At 43.2% G+C, this 24705-nt stretch overlaps 2 protein-coding genes across 4 annotated transcripts in view; one reads left to right on the plus strand and one right to left on the minus strand.

Moving 5' to 3' along the window:
- Positions 1–10745, plus strand: part of LOC124002974 (transmembrane channel-like protein 5) — a 32613-nt gene extending 21868 nt beyond the window's left edge. For all 3 annotated transcript variants that reach the window (XM_046310845.1, XM_046310844.1, XM_046310846.1), the window contains exons 12-21: positions 118–293; positions 1762–1837; positions 1947–2044; positions 2209–2304; positions 2828–2903; positions 5932–6065; positions 6473–6646; positions 7173–7251; positions 8245–8328; positions 9972–10745. In XM_046310845.1, coding sequence (XP_046166801.1) covers positions 118–293; positions 1762–1837; positions 1947–2044; positions 2209–2304; positions 2828–2903; positions 5932–6065; positions 6473–6646; positions 7173–7251; positions 8245–8328; positions 9972–10721 — 1743 coding nt within the window. In that variant the 3' untranslated portion in view covers positions 10722–10745. The remainder of the gene's footprint in view (positions 1–117; positions 294–1761; positions 1838–1946; positions 2045–2208; positions 2305–2827; positions 2904–5931; positions 6066–6472; positions 6647–7172; positions 7252–8244; positions 8329–9971) is intronic.
- A 689-nt stretch (positions 10746–11434) lies between these two features.
- LOC124004188 (germ cell-specific gene 1-like protein) overlaps positions 11435–24705 on the minus strand; it is a 15683-nt gene continuing 2412 nt past the window's right edge. The window contains exons 2-5 of the mRNA XM_046312957.1: positions 18477–18524; positions 14442–14600; positions 13643–13754; positions 11435–12787 (exon numbers count right to left, since the gene is read on the minus strand). Of these exons, the coding sequence (XP_046168913.1) occupies positions 12496–12787; positions 13643–13754; positions 14442–14600; positions 18477–18524 (611 nt within the window). The 3' untranslated portion in view covers positions 11435–12495. The remainder of the gene's footprint in view (positions 12788–13642; positions 13755–14441; positions 14601–18476; positions 18525–24705) is intronic.

Here is a 24705-nt window from a genome sequence, read left to right on the forward strand (position 1 = left end):
GCTTCTAGGCACTGATCTATGAACAGCTCACCCTCTCCAAAGCCTCTTTTTAACATGGGGGAAACACAAACCTGTTGTTAGATCAGAACAAACTGACCTACTATGGTATCTTTCCAGCGGACGAGGCAGTCAGCGGACAAAGCTTCCGGCTCTCTCCTGGAGGAGGCCGCTACTCTCCTCCTCCCCTTTGTGGTGTCCCTGATCAATCTGGTCGTCCCTCTCTTCTACTCTCTGTTCAAAAAGATAGAGCACTACTCCAACCCTCGCATGCAGGTCTATGCCATCATAGTCAGGTTAGAGATGGATACAAAACACATTTAAAAATACATAAGCTACCGGTCAAACGTTTAGATACACCTACTCATGTCGTAAGCAAAAAAGTGTTAAACAAATCAAAATATATTTTAGATTGTTCAAAGTTGCCACCCGTTGCCTTGATGACAGCTTTGCACACTTTGGCATTCTCTCAACCAGCTTCATCGGGAATGCTTTTCCAACAGTCTTGAAGGAGTTCCCAAATATGCTGAGCACTTGTTGGCTGCTTTTCCTTTTCACTCTGCGGTCCAACTCATCTCAAATGGGTTGAGGTCGGGTGATTGTGGAGGCCAGGTCATCTGATGCAGCACTCCATCACTCTCCTTCTTGGTCAAATAGCCCTTACACAGACAAGAGGTGTTTTGGGGTCAAAATGATAGTCCCACTATGTGCAAACCAGAATAGGATGGCATATCACTGCAGAATGCTGTGGTAGCCATGCTGGTTAAGTGTGCCTTTAATTCTAAATAAATCACTGACAGTGTCACCAGCAAAGCACCCCCACACCATCACAAATCCTCCTCCATGCTTCACAGTGGGAACCAGACATGCAGAGATCCTCCGTTCACTTACTCTGCGTCTCACAAAACACAGCGGTTTGAACCAAAAATCTCACATTTGGACTCTTCAGACCAGAATGACAGATTTCCACCGGTCTAATGTCCATTGCTCATGTTTCTTGGCCATGCAAGTCTCTTCATATTATTGGTTTCCTTTAGTAGTGGTTTGTTTGCAGCAATCGACCATGAAGGTCTGATTCACGCAGTCTCCTCTGAACAGTTGATGTTGTGATGTGTCTGTTACTTGAACTCTGTGAAGAATTGATTTGGGCTGCAATTTCTGAGGCTGGTAACTCTAATGAACTTGTCCTCTGTTGCAGAGGAAACTCTGGGTCTTGCTTTCCTGTGGTGGTCCTCATGAGAGCCAGTTTCATCATAGCGCTTGATGGTTTTTGCGACTGCACTTGAAGAAAGTTCTAGAAATCTTCCAGATTGACTGACCTTCATGTCAACGGATCTGACCCTTTTCTCCCATTTCTGCCTAAACACAAAATCTAACTGCCAGTAGCTCAGGACCTGAAGCAAGGATATGAATATTCTTGATACAATTAGATTTGTTTATCACTTTTTTGGTTACCACATGATTCCATATGTGCTATTTCATAGTTTTGATGTATTCACTATTATTCTACAATGTAGAAAATAGTTTTTTTTTTAATAAAGAAAAACCCTGGAGTAGGTGTGTCCAAACCTTTGACTGGTACAGTATATTGAAATCGATTGATCAAAACTATTTGCTCAATGATCAATTTAAAGTAACGGCTGAATTAAATATTACAGTAATGCATAAATAAAGACTAAATACGCTTAATACAATATCAGGAAAAAACAGTACTGTCATATACTGTACAATGACTGATGTTTTGAATTCCTTTTTCCTTTTTAGAAATGTCATTCTCAAGATGTCCATTCTGGGTATTCTCTGCTACTACTGGATGAAGGATGTGGCCAATACATTTTCAGTAAGTCCTTTTAAACCAAATCACATGCATGCTTTCAAAAATGTTTTTGATTGTCACTGATATGTACTGTGTGTTCATTCACCACTGTGATTCCAATCGTTGGTCTTAGTGCTGGGAGTCCATCGTAGGACAAGCCTTGTACAGACTGGTTATTATGGACTTCCTCTTCATAATGTTAGGATCCTTCTTTGGAGAGTTCCTGAGCAAGTGAGTGGCATTTTCGAAACATATTTTCCCATAACGTGTTCACTTAAAGCTAAAGATGCTACAGTATGCAGTAGAATTCTATACTATAACTCATCTTTCTGTTTGGAGGGAAGGTTTCAGTGAAAAATGCTCTTCTGTAACTCCTTTGTTCTTTTCTCCACCAGTGTCATTGGGACTAAATTCATACAGAGCCTGGGAGTTCCAGAGTTTGACGTTGCCAGGAATGTCCTTGACCTGATCTATGCACAGACCCTGGCATGGTACTGATGTTATTTCATTACACTGTACTCTACTGTACTGTACTCTACTGTACTCTACTGTACTGCACTCTACTGTACTGTACTCTACTGGACTCTACTGTACTCTACTGTACTGTACTCTACTGTACTCTACTGCAGAATGGGCCAGGCTCGTGTTACTCTCTTCTGAAGAGGGTGCTGAATGTTTCATGACACGCTTGAATGGCATAGAATTAGCTCTATTTATAGATGGTAGCGATGGTCACTAGGATTTTCCAATACAATGAGGAAACATATATGAGTGTCCTGGACTGCACTCTACTGTACTGTACGCTACTGGACTCTACTGGACTCTACTGTACTGCGCTCTACTGTACTGTACTCTACTGTACTGTGCTCTACTGTACTCTACTGTACTGAACTGTGCTGTCCTCGACTCTAATCTCTGTTCATCTATAGCTCCATCTATTTTCATAGTAAAACATAACACAGTACTGTGGATGAGATATGGTCAATTCTTATAACCATGTTTTTCTGCCTGCAGGATCGGAATCTACTTCTCTCCCCTCCTCCCAGTGATACAGATAATCAAGTTCTTCATCCTCTTCTACCTAAAGAAGGTAACCTGTTCAGTATGGTTCTTCTACCTAAAGAAGGTAACCTGTTCAGTATGGTTCTTCTACCTAAAGAAGGTAACCTGTTCAGTACGGTTCTTCTACCTAAAGAAGGTAACCTGTTCAGTATGGTTCTTCTACCTAAAGAAGGTAACCTGTTCAATACGGTTCTTCTACCTAAAGAAGGTAACCTGTTCAGTATGGTTCTTCTACCTAAAGAAGGTAACCTGTTCAGTACGGTTCTTCTACCTAAAGAAGGTAACCTGTTCAGTATGGTTCTTCTACCTAAAGAAGGTAACCTGTTCAATACGGTTCTTCTACCTAAAGAAGGTAACCTGTTCAGTATGGTTCTTCTACCTAAAGAAGGTAACCTGTTCAGTATGGTTCTTCTACCTAAAGAAGGTAACCTGTTCATTACGGTAGATAATATAGGCCCCTTAGCAGACACTTCTTATCCAAAGCAGTGAGTACATATTCAGTACAGTGAAAAAAGTATTTTATAGTACAGAAAGTGAGTACATTTTAGTATGGCAAGTGACCCCAGTAGGAATTTGTTATTGCTAGCGCAGCACAGTGTTGATTCTCTGCCCTAGATACCATGCCATAGCAGAATGGGCCAGGCTCGTGTTACTCTCTTCTGAAGAGGGTGCTGAATGTTTCATGACACGCTTGAATGGCATAGAATTAGCTCTATTTATAGATGGTAGCGATGGTCACTAGGATTTTCCAATACAATGAGGAAACATATATGAGTGTCCTGGAAATTAAGAGGTTGTTTCCCCTGTGGTATATAAAGGGAAATCATTACATGTTCATCAATTCATCTGAAGAAAAAAAACTACAAGTGGAAGGTGTCTGCAATAAAGGATTTAGTTGATCAAATACAATAACATGATACCTGTTAAAGGTCCCCAAAGCACACACATCCCTGGGTCACTCCTCTTTTCAGTTTGCTGCAACCAGCGACTGGAACAAGCTGCAACAAACACTCAAACTGGACAGTCTTATCTCAATCTCTTCATTCAAAGGCTCGATCATGGACACTCTTACTGACAGTTGTTGCTGCTTTGCGTGATGTAATGTTGTCTCTACCTTCTTGCCCTTTGTGCTTTTGTTCATGTTTGTACCATGTTTTGTACTGCTACTATGTTTGCTGCTACCATGTTGTGTTGACATGTGTTGCTGCCTTGCTTTGTTGTTGTCTTAGGTCTCTCTTTATGTAGTGTAGTGTTGTCTCTCTAGTTGTGATGTGTGTTTTGTCCTATATTTATATTTTTTTTAAATCCAAGCCCCTCGTCCCCGCAGGAGGCCCTTTTGCCTTTTGGTAGGCCGTCATTGTAAATATTGAGTAGTATTGAGTAGATTGGATGAATAAGGTGCCCAGAGTAAGGTAAGGTGCCCTGCTACTCATGCCCAGTTGCTAATATATGCATATTATTAGTAGATCTGTATAGAAAACACTCTGAAGTTTCTAAAACTGTTTGAATGATGTCTGTGAGTATAACAGAACTCATATGGCAGGCAAAAACCAGAGAACAAAATCCAACAAGGAAGTGGGAAATCTGAGGTTTGTCGTTTTTCAAGTCATTGCCTATTGAATATACGGTGTCTATGGGGTCATATTGTACTTCCTAAGGCTTCCACTAGATGTCAACAGTCTTTAGAACCTTGTTTGATGCTTCTACTGTGAAGGAGGGGGGAATGAGAGCTGAATGAGTCAGACGTCTGCCAGAGTGACATGAGCTGATCACGCGCGGTCATGTGAGAGCGACCTGCATCCATTGCATTTCTACAGACAAAGGAATTCTCCGGTTGGAACATTATTGAACATTTATGTTAACAACATCCTAAAAATGGATTCTATACATCGTTTGACATGTTTCTACGAACAGTAGTATGACTTTTCGCCTGAACTTTCGCCTGGACTTGCCCGCACCTTGTGAGTTTGGATTGTGTACTAAACGCGCGAACAAAAAGGAGGTATTTGGACATAAATTATGGACTTTATCGAACAAATCAAACATTTATTGTGGAACTGGGATTCCTGGGAGTGCATTCTGACGAAGATCATCAAAGGTAAGCGAATATTTATAATGCTATTTCTGACTTCTGTTGACTCCACAACATATCTGTATGGCTTGTTTTGTTGTTTGAGCGCTGTACTCAGATTATTGTGTGTGTGTGTATTGTGTGCTTTTCCGAAATCTGACACAGTGGTTGCTTTAAGGAGAAGTTTATCTAAAGTTCCATGCATAACACTTGTATTTTCATCAACATTTATGATGAGTATTTCTGTAAATTGATGTGGCTCTCTGCAAAATAACCGGATGTTTTGGAGCCAATGTAAACTGAGGTTTTTGGATATAAATATGAACTTTATCGAACAAAACATACATGTATTGTCTGGGGCGGCAGGGTAGCCTAGTGGTTAAGAGTGTTGTACTAGTAACCGGAAGGTTGCAAGTTCAAACCCCTGAGCTGACAAGGTACAAATCTGTCGTTAAGCCCCTGAACAGGCAGTTAACCCATTGTTCCGAGGCTGTCATTGAAAATAAGAATTTGTTCTTAACTGACTTGCCTAGTTAAATAAAGGTAAAATTAAATAAAAAACATGAAGTCCAGCGAGGTAACTGACTTGCCTAGTTGCCTAGTAATCCCTCTCACCCCCCCCCCTTTAAGATTTAGATGCACTATTGTAAAGTGACTGTTCCACTCGATGTCATAAGGTGAATGCACCAATTTGTAAGTCGCTCTGGATAAGAGCGTCTGCTAAATGACTTAAATGTAAATGTAAATGTAGTTAAATAAAGGTGAAATAAAATACAAATAAATACCTCCCTGACAAATTAATAATTACTTTATTACTGGTTAAGGTGCAGGTTAATTGTTACTCTCAGTTCTCCCTTATTGTCAAAGGTCATTGTTTGTTTACCTGTCAAATCGTGCCGTTGCCAAGACACCGTCACCAGGCTCCTCCTTTCTCTATCTCCCTCTCCAGCTCTGTAATGTCCTGTCTATACTTTGTGTCCTCCAGGTCAGCCTGACCCAGAACTGCCAGCCCCCCAGGCGAGCCGGCAGGGCGGCTCAGATGCAAACCATCTTCATCGCTATCCTCTTCTTCCCTTCCTTCGTGGGGGCTCTGTCCATGGTGGCCTACACCGTGTGGACGTAGGTGGATAAGCGGTCAGGGCAAGGTTAATCTAGGGATTTATGTTATGTTAAGGCTGTCATAGATTAAGGCAAGGCCAAACAAACACCTGTAGATATATGGAGTGGTTCAGATTCCATCTAGTTCTGGATAAATATGGCTTGTTCAGAAGAACTGGAGTCTGTCATTAATTGATAACCATTAATTGATCAAATTCAGTTTGGTTTAATTTTAGGGGCTGAGATAGTCCGTGGAATCATGCTGTTTGATTAGCAGCTATTCAAAAGCATGACGCTATACTTAAACCTTCCAGTAAGAAAGTTGAAAATGTGCTGAAAGTTGGATGATTGAAAGTTGGTTGACTTTGGCTCCTTTTCTCTGACCTAGGCATTTCAATCTGCCATGTCTCCCCTGATCCCTCCCCCAGTCTGCCCCCCTCAGACAAGTGTGGGCCCTTCAGGGGCCTCAACACCACCTTCAGTGCAATACAGATCTGGATGGACGATTTGAACAGGGTGGATGCGTTTCGGTGGACTGTCTGGATCTACCAGCACGTCATCAGGAGTGAGATATTCTACTTCCTGGTCTCTCTCATCATCCTGTGAGTTCCTCTTTGTTCATGTTGAGGTGGTTATGTTGGGTTAAAGTTGTGTTTAAGAAAGTAGCAAGTAGTTTTAAAGCACAGTCTTAAGGTAAAGTGACAGTTGTCTTGAAAACGTGATATAAGGCATCTAAGTCATAAACTTAACTTGATCATGATTCCTAGAAATGATTGATCGTTTGAGCTGTTTGTCAAAAGATTGATTTGTACATTTTGCAAGTCACTCTTATCCATAAACTTACAGGAGCACTTAGGGTGAAGTGCCTTGCTCAAGGTCACATCGGTCAATTTTTCACCTAGTCAGTGATTCAAACCAGCGACCTTTCGGTTACTGGCCCAATGCTCTTAACCGCTAGGCTACCTGCCTTGAAGCAGTATACTGAAGTCCTATCAAGCAATGCATTCATCTTTTATAGCGTTGTCTACCCGATCAAGCCTTCAAATACAATCTAGTGGCACTTTGTTTGCCTACTTTGCCCTTTCACATACTGTAATACAAAGTCACTGACTGACCTCCTTTCCACAGTGTCTTCATTTACATCTTCAGGCAGATCACTCAGGGACGCCAGCTGCTTATCACTCTACTGAGGCAGCAGATTGTTAATGTGAGTTCTGGTGAGCTGTCTGGTCCGACGTGTCTCGTCCATCAGAGCTGTTGTGTCCGAAGTGGTTGTGTCTACGTTATGATGTTGTTGAAGTGCCGGAGTAATATATTTACCTGATTTCATTTGAATGTGCAGTGTTGATGTTGTTCATTTGTTGTTTTTATGAAATGTATTGACTGTCTAGAACGTACTATCTCTCTCTTTCACTCCCTCTCTCTCTGGTTGTCTCTCTCTGGTTGTCTCTCTCTCACTCTCTCTCTCTCTCTCTCTCTCTCTCTCTCTCTCTCTCTCTCTCTCTCTCTCTCTCTCTCTCTCTCTCTCTCTCTCTCTTTCACTCCCTCTCTCTCTCTCTCTCTCTTTCCCTCTCTCTCTCTCTCTCTCTCTCTTTCACTCCCTCTCTCTCTCTCTCTCTCTCTCTTTCACTCCCTCTCTCTCTCTCTCTCTCTCTCTCTCTCTCTCTCTCTCTCTCTCTCTCTCTCTCTCTCTCTCTCTCTCTCTCTCTCTCTTTCACTCCCTCTCTCTCTGGTTGTCTCTCTCTCACTCTCTCTCTTTCACTCCCTCTCTCTCTGGTTGTCTCTCTCTCTCTCTCCTCTCTCTCTCTCTCTCTCTCTCTCTCTCTCTCTCTCTCTCTCTCTCTCTTTCTTCTCTCTCTCTCTCTCTTTCTCTTTCACTCCCTCTCTCTCTCTCTCTCACTCTCTCTTTCTCTCTCTCTCTCTCTCTCTCTCTCCCTCTCTCTCTCTCTCTTTCACTCTCTCTCTCTCGCTCTCTCTCTCTTTCACTCCCTCTCTCTCTGGTTGTCTCTCTCTCACTCTCTCTCTCTCTCTCTTTCACTCCCTCTCTCTCTGGTTGTCTCTCTCTCTCTCTCTCTCTCTCTCTCTCTCTCTCTCTCTCTCTCTCTCTCTCTCTCTCTCTTTCACTCCCTCTCTCTCTGGTTGTCTCTTTCAATCCCTCTCTCTCTGGTTGTCTCTCTCTCTCTCTCTCTCCCTTTATTAGGAAGGGAAGGACAAGGCGTTCTTGTTGGAGAAGCTACAGAACCTTCAGAAATCCAAGCAGAACAAACAGAAAAAGAAAAAACAGGTGAGAGGAGACTTGAGACTATCGTATTTAACCTTGAGACTATCTAACGTAACCTTGAGACTATCTAACGTAACCTTGAGACTATCTAACGTAACCTTGAGACGATCTAACGTAACCTTGAGACTATCTAACGTAACCTTGAGACTATTGTATTTAACCTTGAGACTATCTAACGTAACCTTGAGACTATCGTATTTAACCTTGTGACTATCTAACGTAACCTTGAGACTATCTAACATAACCTTGAGACTATCTAACGTAACCTTGAGACTATCGTATTTAACCTTGTGACTATCTAACTTAACCTTGAGACTATTGTATTTAACCTTGAGACTATCTAACGTAACCTTGAGACTATCGTATTTAACCTTGTGACTATCTAACTTAACCTTGAGACTATCTAACATAACCTTGAGACTATCTAACGTAACCTTGAGACTATTGTATTTAACCTTGAGACTATCTAACGTAACCTTGAGACTATCGTATTTAACCTTGTGACTATCTAACGTAACCTTGAGACTATCGTATTTAACCTTGAGACTATCTAACGTAACCTTGAGACTATCGTATTTAACCTTGTGACTATCTAACGTAACCTTGAGACTATCGTATTTAACCTTGTGACTATCTAACTTAACCTTGAGACTATCTAACATAACCTTGAGACTATCTAACGTAACCTTGAGACTATTGTATTTAACCTTGAGACTATCTAACGTAACCTTGAGACTATCGTATTTAACCTTGTGACTATCTAACGTAACCTTGAGACTATCTAACATAACCTTGAGACTATCTAACGTAACCTTGAGACTATCTAACGTAACCTTGAGACTATCGTATTTAACCTTGTGACTATCTAACTTAACCTTGAGACTATCTAACATAACCTTGAGACTATCTAACGTAACCTTGAGACTATTGTATTTAACCTTGAGACTATCTAACGTAACCTTGAGACTATTGTATTTAACCTTGAGACTATCTAACGTAACCTTGAGACTATTGTATTTAACCTTGAGACTATCTAACGTAACCTTGAGACTATCGTATTTAACCTTGTGACTATCTAACGTAACCTTGAGACTATCGTATTTAACCTTGAGACTATCTAACGTAACCTTGAGACTATCGTATTTAACCTTGTGACTATCTAACGTAACCTTGAGACTATCGTATTTAACCTTGTGACTATCTAACTTAACCTTGAGACTATCTAACATAACCTTGAGACTATCTAACGTAACCTTGAGACTATTGTATTTAACCTTGAGACTATCTAACGTAACCTTGAGACTATCGTATTTAACCTTGTGACTATCTAACGTAACCTTGAGACTATCGTATTTAACCTTGAGACTATCTAACGTAACCTTGAGACTATCTAACATAACCTTGAGACTATCTAACGTAACCTTGAGACTATCTAACATAACCTTGAGACTATCTAACGTAACCTTGAGACTATTGTATTTAACCTTGAGACTATCTAACGTAACCTTGAGACTATCGTATTTAACCTTGTGACTATCTAACTTAACCTTGAGACTATCTAACGTAACCTTGAGACGATCTAACTTACAATAAATACCTAAACTTTCAAATGTCATACTTGAACTATGACCCTTTCTCTCAATCAGGTCAGGAAAAGACCGGAAAATGAATCCTCCTCTGGCATGCTCCAGGCTCTGATTGCCCGACAGCGGTTGGAGCAAGAGAATGGTGGCAGCAGCTCTTTCGGTGTGCCTATGCCTTCCGGCCACTCAATCTCCACGACATCGAGTGCTATGATGCAGGCCATGCTAGCCAGGCAATACGCAGAGGACCAGGATGTAGCCAGTTATCGCGGGGTGCCATTTCCTGCAGACCAAACACCTGCGCCCTCCAGTGCACTGATACAGGCCATGCAAGCCAGGCAAAGGGTGGAGTCACAGAATGAGGACGAGTTTTACCGGGCGCCAGTTCAGTCACAGAACCCAGTAAACACGTTACCCAGTGCGATGATACAGGTGATGCAAGCCAGGCAGAGGGCGGAGTCAGAGCAGGAAGAAGACAAGTTTTACCGGGCGCCAGTTCAGTCACAGAACCCAGTAAACGCGTTACCCAGTGCGATGATACAGGTGATGCAAGCCAGGCAAAGGGCGGAGTCAGAGCAGGAAGAAGACCAGTTTTACCGGACGCCAGTACATTCAGAACACCCAGTGTCATCAACACCCAGTGCGATGATGCAGGTCATGCAGGCCAGGCAGAGAGCAGAGGAGGAGGAGAGCGAGTTTTACCGGGCGCCTGCTTCTTCACAGCACCCAGATGCGTCAGGCACCGGTAGTGCTCTGATACAGGCTATGCTAGCCCGGCAACAGGTAGAGGAGGAGTACGGTGACAGATACTGAGCATGACCGAGAACTGAACCACTTGGGGGGGGGGGGGAAGATGGAGGACAAAATTGAAATGTGACCAGCTGTAGAAAGCAGAGAAATATAAGAGGAAACGCAATAAGATTCTGTCTGGCATCAAGAGAGGGCAGGACCACCTCTATGTAGACTGTTTCTATTGGACCATAAAAGAGTGTAGCCAATGGGGTGTGAAAAGATACATCTGATATATGTATTCCCTTTTGATAAAAGAACACATTGTTTTTGTACAAAAAAATATTTGAATATGTAATATATTTGTGTACTGTATGTATACATGATATGTGCTTAGTCTGTAAAATACTGTCAATGAATGTTGTATAAATGTAGGAATATTCTCATCTGTATTAAATTGTAAATACTATAAAATTGTATGGTACTCTATGTTGCTTTTTTCCATGAACAGCACTGTCCTCTAGTGGTAGGGACTGAACCTGGTCTAGATGTTCATCAATGAATAGGTACTTGAGTAGATATCAAATATATACTTTGAGAATACATCCAAGTCACTTATTGTTCTCAGAGCAAAGCAAAAACGGATATAGAACATAATGAAAGAACTACAGCAAATATTTTCTGTACAAAATGAAACACTCTTGAGTTTGCTATGGAATACATTTGTTTATTGAGTAATTAATTGCAGAATCCTTTAATCCCTATAAGCACAAAGTACTTTAAATAGAATACACAGTCATTGGTCATAATTGTACTCAAGTAACATTGGTGTCCAGTGGTCAGTTTTTGTTTTATCCGATACTGAGTAATGTGCAGTAAACAGACCATTGAGTCAACAAACAATACGCCACTTCAAAAGGAAAATAATACACATCTTACAGCGATTTGACAGATCAAAACCATTCTACTTTGTGCTATTTATTTACATTCATATAGTTATGCGTTATAGGCACGGTATACGCTGCAAACACTTATAGCTATATTTTGCGGTGCACATTCTTAAAATACGAGTTGAATGCAGTTTGTCACCCCCTTCCTATTTCCATATTTAGTAAGGCTAATAGCATGCAAAAACATCGCATAAACAGTCCTATGGTGTCCCAGGAAAATCAGAGGGCATTCTGTTACAAATCTTGTTTAAAGGGGCATCCATTTTTGAACATACAAATGAATGATATGTGCCCATGAATTCCTGAAGAATATGACATTAATGCCTCATCAGTTCAACGGTCTGACCCCATTAGAACCCAAAATAGAAGCTTGTTTTACTCCAATGTTTGTAAACAAAGTAAATGTAAACAAACACTACACAGCCTCAAAACATGGTTAAAACTATAATGCTGATATCATGGATATTCAGTCCTTACATCCATAGTTCTGTCTCTGAATTTGACAGTGGTTAGGGGCGGGTAAAACGCTATTGTTATTGATTGCGGCTTTCCTTGTGTGTCAGGTCATCTAGTTGTATGATCAGTGTGTACACGGCTGTCTTTCCATGACTATCAATGCCCAAAATGGGAACAAGGGAGTGAATATCCTGGCTCAATTAAGGCAGCGATGAATTCAATCAGAACGGATTCAATTGCTACAGAATCCCCAAAAGACCCAACACAGGTGACGGATCACAATTGGATCGCACTGACTTCATACAGTTACTTTTGACACATCCCGGTGAGCGAAACGAGTTGAAATGACGATGAAATAACATCAGCACAACCAGAAACTGGTTAAAAATGACATAACTGCGACATCACGTGAACCAGTTGTAACCCGTTTTTCCCCGCTGGGATCCCTCCCTTCAGCACTGGTCTTCCCCCAGAGTCTCTGATACGTCACTCGGGTCTAACGACGCGGCCGGTACCTGCGTCCTAATACCACTATACGGCGTCTGTGTGTACACCTCCACGGTTTGGGATATGGAGCGCAGGGAGTGATCGCGGTAGTATCCCAACGCCTGCCGCGCCTGCTCCTTTCGGATGCTCTGCACGAAGGTCTTGCGTTTGTGTCGGAACTCGATGACAGTCTTGGTGTAGGAGTTGAGGGTGGTGACTGATGCACCCATGCAGCAGGTGAAGGATGCCCAGGCCATGCTGGAAAACAGGAAATGGAAAAGATGGAAGAGAGAGAAGTGAGGAAATAGGGACAACAGACAGAGGGGAGGAAAATGATGGGGACAGAGAGAGGAAAAGGCAAGGAGGAGTCAATTGAAGGTGGTCTGCATATTTAGGCCTTTCGCTGTTCATGGTCAGTTCACAGGGCTGCTCTTTGAATGAAAAACAAATGACAAGGGGCTTTAAAACAAACAAATGGTTTAAAACAAACAAATGGCTTGAAACAAGTGGCTTTAAAAGCTAAGGAACGTTAAGTACCGAAGTTATCAATCACTTGACAACAGCTCAAGTAATTCAGACAAATAAGACACTAAGAAATAGGATGTTTTTATGAAACACTACGAAAACATATAATCACTTTGAGTTTGGGGATTTCTGGCATACTTTTTGTAAATATTATTATTCCCGTGTAAAAATGGAAGGGTCGTAGTTTTGCAGGATTAATGTCAATCGTCAGTCCCGACAGGGTAGGTATGTCAATCTGGGTAGATCCCAATGTAATAGGCCACTACTGTACATGAGTCTATACACTGTAGCTCCCATTTTCACTCACTGCACATGTTATAATCCAGAGCTATGTCACAAGGGTTAAGATGTTCAGCCTGGAAGATTAACATTCTGAACATACAGTGTACATATGTCTTTGTGGGCTACACTTCACCCTTGATCCCCTTATGCAATTTTCCAATCGCATCGACCATATATATATATATTGGGGCTTTGGGACACCAAAGCCTAATCCGCCCGGTAACATGAGAGCTTTGGGGTTTTCATTAGAGAAGTGTGACGCTACAAAGGGAGACGTGGGATTGTGTGTGTGTGTGTGTTCCCTACCAGAAGGACCATCCGTAGTCCCAGTTATAGGGCCTCCAGTCTGCAGGGCCCAGGGTGACTGTCACCTGGAACACCTGTGTGTACATCATGTGGGCCACCATACCCAGGAGCCCTGCAAATACACAGATACCGGTATACAGTTAGATGTTTAGTGTACATGCAGGCACACACACACACACACACACACACACACACACACACACACACACACACACACACACACACACACACACACACACACACACACACACACACACACACACACACACACACACACACACACACACACACACACACACTAGGACCATGTGACATCTAGGATGACTTTTCAAAATCCCTCTCTGATAGCTGATGCTTCTACACTGGGAGAGGCTGCAGGTTATCTCCTAGTCAAGACCTACAAAACCAGCTTCTCTCCTTGCTAGCTTCGCTTTTCATCATGTTCACCACCGTGTTAGACTTGTTCAATGTCTACTAGTGGAAACAGTTGCATAGTAATGTATACAAGTATTTCTTTACTTTGCTCCACCAATTAGGCATAAAAAGGTCCAGGAGTTTTCCCCAGACCAGACTCAACAGCGTTTCCCCCCCTGGCCATATGACGTAATCTATGCAATTCAACAAAAATCTAAATGTCACGAACAGAAAGAAATCTGGGCTCTATGGTCGCCATGGAGTTTTTCCTGGTCAGGTCATGAGGCCTGGGAGAACTCCCGGCCCTTACACACGAAACAATAGCCTGGATCCCAAATCTGTTTGTGCCGTCTTGCAGAGGTGGTTTTCAACAGTCCCGCTGTACCTGAGAGGACGGTGAAGATTGCAGCGAAGGCGTTCAGTTTCAGTCCATCTATCATGTTGCTGGTGCTGGAGTGAACCAGTTCTAGACACATCAGGCTGAAACCCACTATCAACAGGACTATGTACAGCATCTCAGAGACCACCGACAGCCATAGGACACCTGCAACAGACAAAGCAAAAGCATTAACAGTTGTTAGGGTATTGGAAATCGGTGAGAGATTTTTCTACAACCGTGATATGATGTCGAATTTGAATCACTGATCATATTTTCATAAGGATGTGTGATGGTTGTGGAGAAAAGGGTTGATTTCTTTGATCGTGCATGCTTCACTCATCCGTTCGTTCCTAAATCATAGGACTGTATTTGGCAGGTGCCTATTTGAAGTCCTGTCATGGACACTAAACGTTTTATTCCTTAAAAAGTAATTCCTGATGTTTGATGATTGTGTCCTAACTTAACCTAAACTCAGGTACACATTTGTATTTTTTGTGTTTTTGGTCTCTGCCTATCTCACATCTCTTACAACATTTCTGACATCCATATTGACAACAGACCTAATTCATGTCATTTGTCTCTGACGCAAAAAGTATCAGGAATCCTCTCAGACCTTCCAGAGTGTCAAACCCTCACACGGTCTCGTTATGGGAGGTTGGAGTCAGACATCTCTTCCTACCTCACCAGTCTGCTATTAATCCTTCTTGACACTTCATTGCAGGAAGTGAACATTGGCTGGTGCCAGTATTTCCCCTGAGACGCTCTCAACGGGATAGGACGGATGGTCAGGAGCGGCGGCGGGGATGGGGTTGGGGGAGGAATGTCCCAAGACTGAGACAGTGTCTAATTTCGTAATGGAATTTTAGAACAAGGTTTGGTGGTACTTAACTTTGGAGACAGTATTAACCCTGTACAGCGTTCTGTGTAACTATTCTTGTGAGTAGAGCGTAGTAAGTGTTGTACTTATTGCTACGGTAGTAAATAAAGTAGGCTATATGAACTACAGGACAATCCATGTTGTTTTTTCTGTTCTGTTTCGATTGAGTTGTTTAGCAGACACTTTCTAAGTGAGACACATTATGACTCGCGGAAGTATGAGAGCTTCTATCTTGTTTTGATTGGTTGTCATTCTGCATTATTTGCGCATGGATCATTTCACAGCTGTTATCATAACCTTCTACTTTGACAGAGTGGGCGTGACCATAGCAACCCCACATCCTGTGTCCCTGACAACACAGGGGATGATGCCAAGGTTGTTTGAGAACATAAGCCCCAGTACGTCTGGAATAGGGAGTTTATTTTACCTCCAGTACATGAAGGCTGATATAGTCAACAAATCAATCAACTATTGTGATGTCAAAGTTCAGGTTTAATGAATATGGAAAAAGTATACCAGAGATACAGAACAAGTTGTAAGAACTAGACCAAAGCCTATAGATAGACGATCCGATATAAAAGCATTCACTGTAGTTATAAGTCTCACAGCAGAACTTTCTCCAGAATTTTCATTAACAACAATCAGTAGAAACATGTGGGTGGATTTTTCATTTCGAAGCTCAATTAAACCTATTCTGCCTTCCTTCCTTTATAATATATTAACAAAGAAAGTTACACCAATCTTATTGCTCCATGCATTACATCAATCTGCAACATTGGTAGCAGCTAAATACTTCATATTGTTTTTTTAATCTGCACTGTATAATATCCAAATTCAGACATAATTAAAGTTCAACAAATTTAACTTTGATGATGTGGTACGTTCATATTTAATTTACATGAGGGGGAAAAATATTGAGTCATAATGTAATTTCCTCAATTGGAACAACAAAGGCAAGCAAAGTAACTAAATATCAGAAGGCAGTTCAAACTTGATGCAGCCACTGTACCCTGCAAACATCCCCTCTATGGTGGTGTCATGACAGCCACTGTACCCTGCAAACATCCCCTCTATGGTGGTGTCATGACAGCCTCTACACCCTGCAAACATCACCTCTATGGTGGTGTCATGACAGCCACTGTACCCTGCAAACATCCCCTCTATGGTGGTGTCATGACAGCCACTGTACCCTGCAAACATCTCATCTATGGTGGTGTCATGACAGCCACTGTACCCTGCAAACATCTCCTCTATGGTGGTGTCATGACAGCCACTGTAACCTGCAAACATCCCCTCTATGGTGGTGTCATGACAGCCACTGTACCCTGCAAACATCCCCTCTATGGTGGTGTCATGACAGCCACTGTACCCTGCAAACATCCCCTCTATGGTGGTATCATGACAGCCTCTACACCCTGCAAACATCCCCTCTATGGTGGTGTCATGACAGCCACTGTACCCTGCAAACATCCCCTCTATGGTGGTGTCATGACAGCCACTGTACCCTGCAAACATCTCCTCTATGGTGGTGTCATGACAGCCACTGTACCCTGCAAACATCCCCTCTATGGTGGTGTCATGACAGCCACTGCACCCTGCAAACATCTCCTGTATGGTGGTGTCATGACAGCCACTGTACCCTGCAAACATCCCCTCTATGGTGGTGTCATGACAGCCTCTACACCCTGCAAACATCCCCTCTATGGTGGTGTCATGACAGCCACTGTACCCTGCAAACATCCCCTCTATGGTGGTGTCATGACAGCCACTGTACCCTGCAAACATCTCCTCTATGATGGTGTCATGACAGCCACTGTAACCTGCAAACATCTCCTCTATGGTGGTGTCATCACAGCCACTGTACCCTGCAAACATCCCCTCTATGGTGGTGTCATGACAGCCTCTACACCCTGCAAACATCCCCTCTATGGTGGTGTCATGACAGCCACTGTACCCTGCAAACATCTCCTCTATGGTGGTGTCATGACAGCCACTGTACCCTGCAAACATCTCCTCTATGGTGGTGTCATGACAGCCACTGTAACCTGCAAACATCTCCTCTATGGTGGTGTCATATGACAGCCACTGTACCCTGCAAACATCTCCTCTATGGTGGTGTCATGACAGCCACTGCACCCTGCAAACATCTCCTCTATGGTGGTGTCATGACAGCCACTGTACCCTGCAAACATATCCTCTATGGTGGTGTCATGACAGCCACTGTACCCTGCAAACATCTCCTCTATGGTGGTGTCATGACAGCCACTGTAACCTGCAAACAACTCCTCTATGGTGGTGTCATGACAGCTATAACATTTGAACAGCTAAAGATGACATTTGAGTGCAAGATGGCAGTTGAGACAGGATGCAGACCCCTTCATACTGCAAGAGTATAGCTCAACATCCTTTTATACATTATGAAACCCTGTAGACCAGGGGTCTTCAATCTTTTTTTGTCCAGGGACCCCCTCCCAGGCAAACCGGCGACCCAGGGACCCCCATCATACATTAGCAAAACATGTGCTGTCTTGTCTTATCATTAGGGGAATGATAATGGCAAGGAGAAGTATATAAAAAAAAGATGAATAGATTTGGTAGATAGTTTTTCATTATTTTGACTAAGAGCTGTTTAGCTGGTTAAACAAAGGTTCGCCATGTGTTGGCAAAAGTGAATGTCCAAGTCAAGAAAGCTTACCAGCAGCACTTGCTGCACTGGTAGACTTTTCAAAAGCCTATGTCAGATACTCCAGTGACTGTAATTAGCTCCAAGGAGTGTAATTTGCTCAATTGTTGACAAATAAAGTAGATATCCTCTTCTTTTCTACTGTAGACATGTAATTGAAAATGTGTTTATTATGTTGTTGCTAGCTGTAGTCATAAAATATCCTCGTCCCCAGGGGTGGATTGGCCATCTGGCATTTTTGCATTTTTTGCCTAGTGGGTCAAGTGGGTCTGTCTGACTTTTTTTCCCTCTTTTCACAAAATGATTATTATCTGGCTAATAATGGGGGCCTGAAAATGGGCTGGTGTGTTAGAAATGCCAGGGCCAATTTCTGGTCCCAGTCTGCCCCTGCTCTCCCTCTACAAGTAATCTTCCTGGTACGGGTGATGTACAGCTCTATAGCAGATGTGTTTACCTCCTGACATATGCAGTGATCACTCACCTCTCTCCGAAGCCGGAGCCAGATCGATAAAGCTCCTGCATTTCTCACCTGGAACGAATGGAGAAAATGGAGTTTCACATCAAGCTGTAATACCTTGCATGGGTTCTTCAGGGTCACAATTCACTCAGAGTATCGTGTCTAGACGACTTGATTTTCGTAATTTGGGGAAGTTCAACAGTTCAAGAAGAGAAACATTGCGTGCTTGGCATAGAAAAAGGGAAAAGCCCATAAGTCAAATAGAAGTAAATATCGCTGGATTCTAGCCACAAGTCATTCAGAGTATCTATTAGCCTACTTGATAGTAACATATAATCTATTTTAGGTGAGGTTCAACAGTTCAAGAAGAGACACACTGCGAGCTTGGCATACAATAGAGATTAAATTGTCATGTTTGTCATTTATTATCATGTCTTGTCCCTGTGCTCCCCATTCTATTCGTTTCCCTCTGCTGGTCTTATTAGGTTCTTTCCCTCTTTCTATCCCTCTCTCTCCCCCTCCCTCTCTCACTCTCTCGCTCTCTCTTCTCTCTATCGTTCCGTTCCTGCTCCCAGCTGTTCCTATTCCCCTAATCATCATTTAGTCTTCCCACACCTGTTCCCGATCCTTTCCCCTGATTGGAGTCCCTATTTATTCCTTTGTGTTCCGTTCCTGTCCTGTCGGTTCCTTGTTTAGAATTCACCGTGCTGTGATTGTGTATCGCCCTGTCCTGTCGTGTTTTTGCCTTCATCAGATGCTGCGTGTGAGCAGGTGTCTCTGTCTGCTACGGCCTGCGCCTACCCGAAGCGACCTGCAGTCTGTGGCCGCTTCTCCTGTTATTCCCCTCTACAGACTAGAGGATTTCTGTTATTCCCTGTTTGGACTTGAATAAACTCTGTTTCTGTTAAGTCGCTTTTGGGTCCTCTTTCACCTGCATGACATAAATAGCAGCTTCAAGGCACACACAAGTCATTCAGATGATTTGGTCTACTTGATTGTACCCACTGGACAAGAACTGGCTGTATCAACGTTGTTCCCACGTGATTTCAACAACAAAAAATAAATGTGACGAAGTCATTTCAGCAACAAAACATCTGTGTGGAAAACTGATTGGATTTGCAGGAAGTCATCAATGTAAGGGAATTTCAACTTTGACCCTAAATCCAATGTCATGGTGAAATGTTTTGTTAATCTCACGGGGAATTCACAATAGCTGACAACTCAACCAAATGTCAATCAAAACTAGACTTTGAAATGACATCAGTGCCCTGTGGGCTGTTCAAAAGAAGAAATACCATTGTGTGCTTAGCATGAGCAAAGCCAAGAGCCAGAACTGCAAATCAAGAGGTCAGAAACATGCAAAAGATCATGAGAGAGTCACAATGAAATTTACTCCTGCGGTGCTGACCTGTTGCCCCCTCCACAACCACTGTGATTATTATTATTTGACCCTATGAACGTTTGAACATCTTGGCCATGTACTGTTATAATCTCCACCCGGCACAGCCAGAAGAGGACTGTCCACCCCTCAGAGCCTGGTTCCTCTCTAGGTTTCTTCGTAGGTTCCTGCCTTTCTAGGGAGTTTTTCCTAGCCACCATGCTTTTACATGTGCATTGCTTGCTGTTTGGGGTTTTAGGCTGTGTTTCTGTACAGCACTTTGTGACATCGGCTGATGTAAAAAGGGCTTTATAAATACACTTGATTGATTGACTACCTAGTCTAATGCATCGGTAGAAGCTATTTTAGAGGTTATGTGGGTGGTTAAAAGTTCAAACAATGCGTCCTTTGCATGAGAAAAGAAACAGCGTGGTCAAGTACAAGCAGCCGGAGGTCACAGAGGTCAATGACTTGACCATCCCCACAGAGCTTCCAGTTCAATCCTTCCCAAATGACATCCTTCTAGCAGTTCTTCTTCCTGGACATTACTGGGACCTTCAGGGACTCCATAAGACCTTATGTCCCTTGATCAAGACGTGATAACATGATACACTTTTTCCTCCCTCCTTTCCTCCCCTCTTCCAGGCGTGATTTATTCTTCCGTCCGCTGTCGCTTGTAGCCGCCCGCTGCAGCTGCTGGATTTGTCGTAAATCTAAAGCTTAATCAGGTATCAGGAAGATGGTGACAGCTGTTTAGAGGAAAAACTCATCAAGGGCGTTATGTAATCCTCATTTGTCAACTCAACTGTGTGTGTGTGTGTGTGTGTGTGTGTGTGTGTGTGTGTGTGTGTGTGTGTGTGTGTGTGTGTGTGTGTGTGTGTGTGTGTGTGTGTGTGTGTGTGTGTGTGTGTGTGTGTGTGTGTGTGTGTGTGTGTGTGTGTGTGTGTGCACGCCTGTGTGTTTGTACAGTCCCAGACCCAGGCCTGATGAGACAACACGCTCCCAGTATTTATTCTCACATAAACTCTGACGCTTTATTTCTGTTCTTAATGTCTCTTTAATATGCCATCACCAGACCAGGTCTACTGTCTCCAACCAGAGGCTCTGATCCTGATGTCACTACTGTTGGAGAACCTGGAAGTCAAGACCGATGTTTAGAGATGGGAAAGCTGCAATTTCCCCTCTTTTAAAGGTGGGAATGCTGCAAAATGTTCACGATTGAGTCAGACTCAGTGTAACTAATCTAGCTACGTATATAATCTCCAGTACATGCTGTCCGGTCCTCTGGCAGTCTCTATGGGGGTGCCACAGGGTTCAATTCTCGGGCCGACTCTTTTCTCTGTATATATCAATGATGTTGCTCTTACTGCGGGCGATTCCCTGATCCACCTCTACGCAGACGACACCATTCTATATACTTTCGGCCCGTCATTGGACACTGTGCTATCTAACCTCCAAACGAGCTTCAATGCCATACAACACTCCTTCCGTGGCCTCCAACTGCTCTTAAACGCTAGTAAAACCAAATGCATGCTTTTCAACCGATCGCTGCCTGTACCCGCATGCCCGACTAGCATCACCACACTGGATGATTCCGACCTTGAATATGTGGACACCTATAAGTACCTAGGTGTCTGGCTAGACTGCAAACTCTCCTTCCAGACCCATATCAAACATCTCCAATCAAAAATCAAATCAAGAGTCGGCTTTCTATTCCACAACAAAGCCTCCTTCAGTCTCGCTGCCAAGCTTACCCTAGTAAAACTGACTATCCTACCGATCCTCGACTTCGGCGGTGTCATCTACAAAATGGCTTCCAACACTCTACTCAGCAAACTGGATGCAGTTTATCACAGTGCCATCCGTTTTGTCACTAAAGCACCTTATACTACCCACCACTGCGACTTGTATGCTCTAGTCGGCTGGCCCTCGCTACATATTTGTCGCCAGACCCACTGGCTCCAGGTCATCTACAAGGCCATGCTAGGTAAAGCTCCGCCTTATCTCAGTTCACTGGTCACGATGGCAACACCCATCCGTAGCACGCGCTCCAGCAGGTGTATCTCACTGATCATCCCTAAAGCCAACACCTCATTCGGCCGCCTTTCGTTCCAGTACTCTGCTGCCTGTGACTGGAACGAATTGCAAAAATCGCTGAAGTTGGAGACTTTTATCTCCCTCACCAACTTCAAACATCAGCTATCTGAGCAGCTAACCGATCGCTGCAGCTGTACATAATCTATTGGTAAATAGCCCACCCATTTTCACCTACCTCATCCCCACAGTTTTTATTTACTTATTTTTCTGCTCTTTTGCACACCAATATCTCTACCTGTACATGATCATCTGATCATTTATCACTCCAGTGTTAATCTGCAATATTGTAATTATTCGCCAACCTCCTCATGCCTTTTGCACACATTGTATATAGATTCCCCTTTTTTTTCTACTGTGTTATTGACTTGTTAATTGTTTACTCCATGTGTAACTCTGTGTTGTCTGTTCACACTGCTATGCTTTAACTTGGCCAGGTCGCAGTTGCAAATGAGAACTTGTTCTCAACTAGCCTACCTGGTTAAATAAAGGTGAAATAAAAAATAATTTTTATTTTATTTTTAAAGACACCTTTGACTTAATGGTGTTGTCATTAACATGGTAACCATGCTTACACGGACACGTCATCAGATCCAGCTGTTGCACTTCCACCTTGTGCATTTATTTAGACTCAAGAGTAAAGCTGTGTGACAATTTTACTTCTTGTTACAGACATTCACAGTACCCTATAGACCTGTAGGGAGAGAGACTGCTACTGTAGACTATTAGTACCCTATAGACATGTAGGGAGAGAGACTGCTACTGTAGACTATTAGTACCCTATAGACATGTAGGGAGAGAGACTGCTACTGTAGACTATTAGTACCCTATAGACCTGTAGGGAGAGAGACTGCTACTGTAGACTATTAGTACCCTATAGACCTGTGGGGAGAGAGACTGCTACTGTAGACTATTAATACCCTATAGACCTGTAGGGAGAGAGACTGCTACTGTAGACTATAGTACCCTATAGACATGGCGGGAGAGAGACTGCTAGGGTAGACTATTAGTACCCTATAGACCTGTAGGGAGAGAGACTGCTAGGGTAGACTATTGGTACCCTATAGACCTGTAGGGAAAGAGACTGCTAGGGTAGATTACTAGTACCCTATAGACCTGCAGGAAGAGAGACTGCTGGGGTAGATTACTAGTACCCTATAGACCTGTAAGAAGAGAGACTGCTGGGGTAGATTACTAGTACCCTATAGACCTGTAAGAAGAGAGACTGCTAGGGTAGATTACTAATACACAGCTGTACATTTCAATGAAACATGGTGAAGCCCCAAAATTGCCCTCGCTAGAAGCATGTGTTTCAGACATAAGGAGGTGGATGGCTGCAAACTTTCTACTATTAAACTCGGACAAAACAGAGATGCTTGTTCTAGGTCCCAAGAAACAAAGAGATCTTCTGTTGAATCTGACAATGAATTTAATGGTTGTACAGTCGTCTCAAATAAAACTGTGAAGGACCTCGGCGTTACTCTGGACCCTGATCTCTCATTTGAAGAACATATCAAGACCATTTCGAGGACAGCCTTTTTCCATCTACGTAATATTGCAAAGATCAGAAACTTTCTGTCCAAAAATGATGCAGAAAAATTAATCCATGCTTTTGTCACTTCTAGGTTAGACTACTGTAATGCTCTACTTTCCGGCTACCCGGATAAAGCACTAAATAAACTTCAGTTAGTGCTAAATACGGCTGCTAGAATCCTGACTAGAACCAAAACATTTGATCATATTACTCCAGTGCTAGCCTCTCTACACTGGCTTCCTGTCAAAGCAAGGGCTGATTTCAAGGTTTTACTGCTAACCTACAAAGCATTACATGGGCTTGCTCCTACCTACCTCTCTGATTTGGTCCTGCCGTACATACCTACACGTACGCTACGGTCACAAGAAGCAGGCCTCCTAATTGTCCCTAGAATTTCTAAGCAAACAGCTGGAGGCAGGGCTTTGTCCTATAGAGCTCCATTTTTATGGAACGGTCTGCCTACCCATGTCAGAGATGCAAACTCGGTCTCAACCTTTAAGTCTTTACTGAAGACTCATCTCTTCAGTGGGTCATATGATTGAGTGTAGTCTGGCCCAGGAGTGGGAAGGTGAACGGAAAGGCTCTGGAGCAACGAACCGCCCTTGCTGTCTCTGCCTGGCCGGTTCCCCTCTTTCCACTGGGATTCTCTGCCTCTAACCCTATCACAGGGGCTGAGTCACTGGCTTACTGGGGCTCTCTCATGCCGTCCCTGGAGGGGGTGCGTCACCTGAGTGGGTTGATTCACTGTTGTGGTCATCCTGTCTGGGTTGGCGCCCCCCCTTGGGTTATGCCGTGGCGGAGATCTTTGTGGGCTATACTCAGCCTTGTCTCAGGATGGTAAGTTGGTGGTTGAAGATATCCCTCTAGTGGTGTGGGGGCTGTGCTTTGGCAAAGTGGGTGGGGTTATATCCTTCCTGTTTGGCCCTGTCCGGGGGTGTCCTCAGATGGGGCCACAGTGTCTCCTGACCCCTCCTGTCTCAGCCTCCAGTATTTATGCTGCAGTAGTTTGTGTCGGGGGGCTAGGGTCAGTTTGTTATATCTGGAGTACTCCTGTCCTATTCGGTGTCCTGTGTGAATCTAAGTGTGCGTTCTCTAATTCTCTCCTTCTTTCTTTCTCTCTCTCGGAGGACCTGAGCCCTAGGACCATGCCCCAGGACTACCTGACATGATGACTCCTTTCTGTCCCCAGTCCACCTGGCCATGCTGCTGCTCCAGTTTCAACTGTTCTGCCTTACTATTATTCGACC

This window comes from Oncorhynchus gorbuscha, linkage group LG18 (genome assembly GCF_021184085.1).
Source record: "Oncorhynchus gorbuscha isolate QuinsamMale2020 ecotype Even-year linkage group LG18, OgorEven_v1.0, whole genome shotgun sequence".
Classification (NCBI taxonomy): domain Eukaryota; kingdom Metazoa; phylum Chordata; class Actinopteri; order Salmoniformes; family Salmonidae; genus Oncorhynchus; species Oncorhynchus gorbuscha.